The 8,124-nt window shown below is 44.3% G+C and overlaps 1 protein-coding gene across 1 annotated transcript; it reads right to left on the bottom strand.

The window, feature by feature from the left end:
* Positions 1-2,266: 2,266 nt before the first annotated feature.
* Positions 2,267-5,556, bottom strand: LOC140896525 (ferritin heavy chain A). The gene is made up of 4 exons (XM_073308451.1): positions 5,360-5,556; positions 4,503-4,649; positions 3,858-3,983; positions 2,267-2,516 (listed from the first exon to the last, which is right to left on the bottom strand). Exons 1-4 carry the CDS (start codon positions 5,459-5,461, stop codon positions 2,361-2,363), a joined length of 531 nt encoding a protein of 176 aa, XP_073164552.1. The 5' UTR covers positions 5,462-5,556; the 3' UTR covers positions 2,267-2,360.
* Between the last annotated feature and the right edge of the window lie 2,568 nt (positions 5,557-8,124).

The raw sequence follows: 8,124 nt of genomic DNA, 5'->3' as shown, positions 1-8,124 counted from the left end.
AGACAGCATTCTATAAAAGTCCATAAGGGATAGGATAGAAATTCTATATATAAGTGAAGGGAGTATGAACAGCTAGTATAGTTTTACAGCCCAGTTAAGTTTATTTGTTAAATTACCCCAATAGTGATTTTAAGTGGAATGGGGACTTATGGATTATCTTCCAGCTTCTTCAATCCATGTCCCTTATCCACTCCACCCTATTCGCCTTGTAAAAGGGAACTACAAAAAATGGATTCACTTCTACCACTAAGAAGTCTATTTCCACTTATTGCAATAATTGCACTACAGCACACTGAGTGGGGAAACAAGAAAGTAGTAACAATGAACCAGGTTTGAGAGAATGAAACTACAGTAGGGATACTACATGCCCACCAAAAGCACGGTCCCAAGGACAATCCATGCAGCTATTGACTTCCCCAGGGTTATACTGGGCAAGAAGGCCCTTCTTGTAGCTATACCCTGTAGAACATTCTCACTGCCAAAAAAAAAAAAAAAACCCACACACACCACACTTGCTTTATTTCATGAAAGCAAATGACCTCACCCCTTAACCTACAGAAACCAGAGGAAGTTGTTCTTTCAGAAAGGCTCCTGATCTGATCCTCAGTGCACAGCAGAAGATAGGCCTCATGTGTGTTACTGTTAATTAACAAACTTTTATTAAAAAAAAGAAAGTATGGTTCATTTAGATGAGTGGAAATAGGTCTCATCCAACCCAGGAGTGCATTTAAAGGATGATGGCCTAGTGTGGAAGGAAAGTGAGGGGGTAGAGCCCAGGAGCAGGAGAGAGACAGACTGCCCCAGGGCAAGAATTGTAGTTCCTACTACCACAAGTCTATGCTGCAGTTAGATGAGAGTCTCTCCCATCTCTTGGGGAAGACAGTCTCTCAGTGAAGATGAGCTCCAGCCAGTGCTGGACTTCAACAAGATAAGGCCCCATCCTGCTGTGGGTTCCAGAACAAATATCTGATGAGGCTCAGCACCTCCCTTTGCTGCTATGCCTGTCAGGTTTCCTTCTGAGGAGGTTGGGGGGGGGGGGTTAGAACTCCTTTGGAGGCAATGAGTCTCAGCCCACCCCTTCACTGAGTCAGATTCCAAGACTATAAAGGAACCATTGTGATCATCTACTGTGGTCTTCTGTAGAAGACAAGCCCAAGAACTTCCCCAAATTCCTGGTGCATCTCTCTTTTTCAAAAAAGACCCAATATCTTCTAGAAGTTGTCAGTGATGGAGAACCTACCACAACCTTTAAGTTGTTCAAGGATTAATTATGGTCACCATTAAAAGTGTACACCTTATTTCCTGTTTGAATTTGTTGTAGCTTTAACTTTCAGCCATTGCTGTGCCTTCTAGAGGTATTGTGCCAGCACCCACCCCTTCCTGCATTTGTCTTTTAGGGTAGGAGTGGACCTGAGTAACAGCCACAAGTGGCTTCACTCTGCAACAGGTGCCCAGGAGGGGAGGTGGTCCTACACCAGAATACACCCTTTTAATGCATAGTTAGGGCAGGGAACATAGGTTTCCACCAGCCTACCCTGGTCAGAAAACTGGAAGCTGTTGATTTGTTCCATCTAAAAATCAGAAGGGGCAGGTGTCCCTTCTTGGTATATAACCAGCTGTGCTATTCCAATGCAGCCCTGATACAAGGCCTCTCAAACACTGAGTGACCTGCCAAATTCTGGTTTTATATGGAGGACACTAGCTAAAGTGCTACAAGACTCTGCAAGGAATGTGGAATCTTCCCTCCATCATCCCCCATTTAGGTTGGGTTTTTTCCTGGTACCTTAAAGAGTGTATCATAAGGGACAAACCCTGTATTTTAGGTCATTTCCTGGAATTAGTTTGCTTTGTACTAGTTCCTAGGGAAACTCTTCCTCTTCAACACTGCTCTCCCAAATGAATGTTGCCATTTGTAATCTGAGCACCATCATTCAAACCCACTTAGGAGCATTAAGTCTCCACCCCATTTTCTGCTGCCACCACTACCCATAGCCAGTCCCACTCCTGGGATTTACATTTCTATTGCTGGCTGATCCAATTAATACTTCATTCACAGGGATTCCTCCTGATCTTCTGAAAGAGGGAGGTACACACACACTTGCTAAAAATCTATCTGTGGAGGTAGACTGCATGAATAAATGCCTCACAGGGTCACGTCTGTTGCTGTATAGAATGTTAGTTGAATTTCTTGGTCCCTCATTGTTGTCACCTTATGCCCTCCCTTGCTTTGTTCCAATACAATTTAGAGCATCCTATATATGCCAGTGAATGCCATGTTACAGCCAAAACAGCTGTTATTCCTCTTTATTTTGAGCTCAGGTAATACATATTCCTTCTAAACACAAGAACCTGCACTGCATTCAGCTGCTCTCCCCCAGGGTGAGCTTGTCAAACAGGTACTCTCCCATGCCATTCTGGGGCACTCCCAGGCGCTTCAGGTTGGTGACATGGTCTCCCAGCTGCTTGATGGCCTTCACCTGCTCCTCCAGGTACTCAGACTCCAGGAAGTCACAGAGCTAGGGGAAAAAGACAAAAGGGTTGGAACAATCCACCTCCACTATAAAAATGGAGATAACACATTCATCTCAACAAGTCAATATTGAGAGACTCCATAGTCCACTGGGGGCCTGGAAAGGAAGACAGCATGGAGCCCCCATTGCCAACCTCAGCTTTGAGGAAGTCACTAAAGTATGGGCAAAAGAAATCCATTCCCACCATAGTGGAGAGTGTAGAAGAATGTGAAATTAGCTTACTCAGCTGCACCTGATCTGCAATGGTCAAGCACCAAAAATGAGGGAGCCACACCAGAGTTTTAACAAGCTTTATGCTACTAAAAGTTAACGTGGAAGAGTATTGTAAGCAAGGCAAGGAATAATTCCTCTGCTCTACTCTGCAGTTATTAGGCCTCAACTGGTGTATTGTGTCCAGTTCTGGCCACCACATTTCCAGAAATGTGGATAAGTTGGAGAAAGTCCAGAAGAGAGCAACAAAAATGATTAAAGGTCTAGAAAATGTGATCTCTGAGGGAAAATTAAACAAACCCAGTTTTTTCAGTCTGGGTAAGAGACCACCAAGAGGGGCAACAGCTTTATGTACTTGAAAACTGCTGTTACGAGGAGGCGGGAGAAGAATTGTTCTTCTTAACCTCTGAAGACAAGACAAGAAGCAATGGGCTTAAATTGCAGCAAAGGAGGTTTAGGATGAACATGAGGAAAAACTTCCTAATGGTCAGGGTGATTAAGCACTGGAATAAATGGCCCTAGGGAGGTTGTGGAATCTCCATCATTGGAGATTAAGATCAGGTTGGAAAAACCTGTCAAGGATGGTCTAGATACTTAGTCCTGCCTTGAGTGCATGGGACTGGACGAGATGACCTCTCAAGGTACCTTCCAGTTCTGTGATTAGTAAAGAAATTCTTATCAGTACTGCAAGGTAGGAAAGATACTGTAAAGTTGTCTCATGCACATGGCATGAGACTGCACAAGCCTTTCCCACCCAAACATCAAGGTAAGAGGGAGAGAGAAGAGCTGGTAGTTCAAATCAGTCTCCTCTGAGCCATACACCTGCATTTCCTTGTGCTTTATTTCTATTGTGGCAACACTGAAGGACACCAACCAGGGAGCAGATGCCCACTGTACAAAGAGTCTGCTCTCATAGAATCATAGGATATCAGGGTTGGAAGGGACCTCAGGAGGTCATCTAGTCCAACCCCCTGCTCAAAGCAGGACCCTCCCCAATTAAATCATCCCAGCCAGGGCTTTGTCAAGCCTGTCCTTAAAAACTTCTAAGGAAGGAGATTCCACCACCTCCCTAGAGGCTCTGATGGTCTCTTAATTTACAGTTAACCTAGTACTCACATGGGGGTCACTCTTCTCAGTAGCCAGCTTGTGCAGGTCCAGTAGCGCCTGGTTCACAGTCTTCTCCAGGTGCAGGGCACATTGCAGGGCCTCCAGGCTGTTTCCCCACTCATCCCGCTCTGGTTTCTGTCAAGGCAACCAGCCATAGAAGACAAGACATCCCACTGGTCTCATTTCTGACTCACAGATAGCAGGCTCCTTTTACAATACACTGCACCATTTCTGAAGAAGAAACTCAAGCTATGTTGAGCTTTTTATTTCTATGAGTTACTCCATTACTTAGCAGGTCATGTAGGGGGAAAGTAAGCCAAACTCAGGGCCAGTTAAGCCTACTGTAGGATGCTCTGCCAGAGCTGCTTACTCCTGATCCACCACCTCCCCAACTGTACTACTTACGACATTCCCTACCTCTACCTTCATCACCAGAGTGTGCACTGCAGGAGAGTGGGAGCCTCAAGAGGCCTTAGAATGCAGCTCCACTCAGATGTTTTTGAAGAAACATAATTGCACAAATAAAGGTTAGTCATCTTTTAGAGGAGCAAATAGACTACAAATCCATTTGCCACTAGTAACATGCAGAATAACCCCCACCTCTAGAGTTTGTCATCAGCTGCTTTCTGGGTACTCACTGAAATATTTATTCACCTTGATATCCTGAAAGATAACTTGTCCCCCTCGCTTGTTCTGGTAGGTCAGGAACTTCTCTGCATGCTCCCTCTCCTCATAGGACTGCTCCTTCAGGAACTTTGCTATGTGCCTAAGGGCTACATCATCACGGTCAAAGTAGTAGGACTAGGGAGAAAGTAATGCAGAGGATATTTTCCTTGCAGTATCTCAACTCCTTGTGAGTAGTTATAAAGGGGAGGAATCTTGTGTGCATCCCATATCACCACCTTCTGCCCCAGAAAGAGTTACAGGATTCCAAATCAGTCTGTAATAGCAATCAATCACCCCCACAACCTATAGAAAGAGGTTAGGTCTTTGAATTTTAAGAGTTACGCTACATGAAAGGTGGTGTAACACCTGCACATGATACACTTCTCATACAGCACTTCACTCTGAGTGAAAAATTCTGCAACATGCTCAGGTGACAACAAAAATGTTTGTTATTGAGATGGTTTACAGCATCAATGGAGTTGTCCCATTCCCACTTCCACCAAGGTGTCTTTACTGTTGATTTCAGCATTCTAGAGTTATCCAAAAAGGAAGTAGCTGCCCAGAATTCTAGAAGAGGGACAATTGGAGCCCTCACCACTCATGAAAGAGTAAGGTTGCTTGCAATAAGATAAATACCTTGCTATTTTTTGCTCCCTTCGGCAATCAGAAGTTAGTAACCTTAACATTTCAATTGCTATTAAGTTTGAAGGAATCACATGGGGAAATATACCCTCTTTTGAAACCACCAGCACATTAGAAACATACTTCTCCAATAAATTACAGCTACAAGATTAGAGCCCTATTCAAGACAAAATTTTATATGATTTTAAGACAAAGCTACTCACCATAGACAGGTAGACATAGCTAGCATACAGCTCCATATTCACCATGCGGTTCACAGCAGTCTCACAGTCAGCATGGAAGTTCTGACACACCTGGGACTCCATTTCCCTACCTCTAAGGTGTAAAATACCAACAGAAAGATCCTCTACACAACCACTATTGAAGCAAGAGCTCAACCACACAAGGATATAAAAGCCTGTCTCAGAGCACCTGGTATTAATACTGTTCTGAGAAAGACAAAAGTATGACTGACAAGCTGCTGCCATCCAATGGGAATTTCCTTTCTCACCAAGGACCCAATCAGCATTGTGGGTGGGACTATTGCTGAATTTCTACAGGTGAAAGAGGTTATTAGCCATAAGACACACCTCAACAGTTGTTATGAAACCCTTGAAAAGCAGGGAGCAATGGATACACTCCGAGAACAGCCCAATTGACCCGTTTCTTAATTGAGAAAAATGTGGCTCACTATCACTTTTATAGGACTCAACAATGCCCATTTTGCCCTAAATGGGAAGATGGTACAGAATGGAGAACTTGAGAGACTAATACCTCCGATCCACCTAGCTTAACGTTATGTGCAATATTTTCTTAGGTATATCAGGGCCTATACAGAAGCTCCTTGAGCTCAGGAAGTACGGGTTGCTATGGCTTGTTATATCAAGAGCTCTGGAATTCCCGCCGTGGCATCATGATCTATCCCCATATCCCAAAGTCGTGGCATAGTAAATACTGCTGCAAGGACAGAAAAGGGGCATCTGAGCGAAAGAAAAAAAGATTTGCAGAGACCAGGGGAATACAAAAGGGAATCACAAGATACAGACACAAGAAGCATGTCCTGGAAAATGATAACATCATGAAGGCAGGATGGGACCAATATGTAGAGAGGGATGTGGTTTGGGGCATTTGGCTCATGTCAGCACATCCTGTAGGGTTCCTTACAGGTCCATGTTGGCACTAACAGTCCAAGAGCAGGACCCACTGCCCAGATGTACATCTTGAGGTTGGACTGACCTCGCTTCAAGCAATCTCATCTCCTTTTGAGTGATGTATGCATGAATGTTTTGGAAACACTCAAATGGCACAACAGAACTGGCCGTCTATTTGCTTTACGATACGGAGTTTCAAATTTCTTTACCATAACTACAGTAAAGCAACATTATAGTTAACATCCTGCAGTCCACAGTCAGCATAGTTATGTGTTTTTCTGCATAGCAACAAGGCAACTTTTTGTCCATTTATCACAAAGGCAGCACTAGGATGGCTTTACATCCTACTGCATTTGGCCTTCATGTGAAAGGCAGCACACACAGACCAACTGCTTGGAGAAAATAAGTTTATATTGTGACAAGCAGATTTAAATCTTTACCATTGTTTGGTCTGGGGGTTTTTTTATATCTATACACACACACACACACACACACACACATCAATTAAGAAAACAGAGAACAAACACTTTGTATTAACCACCTGGGTTGAGGTTTTCAGTGCAGTACTGCTTACAGGGCAGCAGGCTGCATGCATATCACTATATCCGGTTTCACCATGAGGCGTTTTTGAGTCTCAGCATGGTGGAAACTCTGCTTGGCTGGAAGGCAGTTCTACAGTTTGCCCAAGCTGTACAGTATTGTTAGCATCTTTGAATGGGTTGGTAATAAGGAAGTCCTCTTTTCCTGAGGGTGGATTAAACCCTCCCGGAAGTGGATAGAAATGAAAAGCTAGAAGATGTGTCTTGTCTTTAATCTGGCTTGAGAAGAAGTTTGGAACACAAGGATGGATCCCTTGTCAGATATGGGCAAGTGGACCCTAGCATGCGTGCTAAGCAGAGGGCTGTTGTCTAGCCAGCCAAGGAACAATGGGAGAAGCCTATGTACGGCAGAGCCTGCTCACATGATATTTACACTAAAGCTTCTAATTCATGTTTTGGCCATCACCTAGAGTGAGTGCCACAAAAATGAGACAGGTTCGTGAAGCAGCGACAGCGAGATGTTGTACATTTTAGAAAGCAAGCGTTGCGTTGCAAGAGGTAAGGAAAGATAGCTCAAAAATAGGTTTCACTCACCAATTCTAAATGTGGGCTTTTGTCATTCCCACAGCAGCTGCATTTATTGTTACAGGTGAGTTGGGAGTTCCTCTAACAGCCCCTGAAGGGATCTTTTTTAACAGTGATGGTAAGCATCTCAGTGTTTCCGCTATCCAACATACTTTGATCACTGCAAAGAGGTCTGATTTTGAGAAAGCATGAGCACCTACCTTTTGAAAGTCAGGCCTTTTTAAGGCCTCATACTTAGCAGAAAACAGACAAATTACTCTGCCAATGTTTAGCCCTATAATCTGAGGAAATGGACATCAGTAATGTAGTGTGCTTTATTCAGCTCAATTTCACATTCATTGTCTGATTAAGCAGCTATTAGACTACTGAGAGGACCAACTGATGAGTAAGGTTAACTGATTAAGGGCAGAGTAGAGCCTTATAATTATGTAGTCCAACATCCTGTCTGCCACTGATGAGTACTGTTTCCCAAATGCAGCCACCAGGGAATTTTTCTGCAGCCACAACAGCCCCCAGGTGGAGATGAGCATGGGCAAAGCAGCAGCCCCTCCCTGCAGCACCCAGCTGTTGCTCCTGACTGCCTTGCTGTTTGTTGGCACCTCCAGCAGGAGCCCAGCAGCCTGCATCACATTGTCTCTGGGGGGGACTCGAGGCAGCACCTCTCCAGACACACAGGGCCAGCGTGTGTGCTTAGTGGTTTCAGGCCATGACAAC

Source organism: Lepidochelys kempii, chromosome 12 (genome assembly GCF_965140285.1).
Source record: "Lepidochelys kempii isolate rLepKem1 chromosome 12, rLepKem1.hap1, whole genome shotgun sequence".
NCBI lineage: Eukaryota > Metazoa > Chordata > Testudines > Cheloniidae > Lepidochelys > Lepidochelys kempii.
Note: the sequence above shows the minus strand (reverse complement) of the source record. Positions and strands in the feature narration are given on the sequence as shown.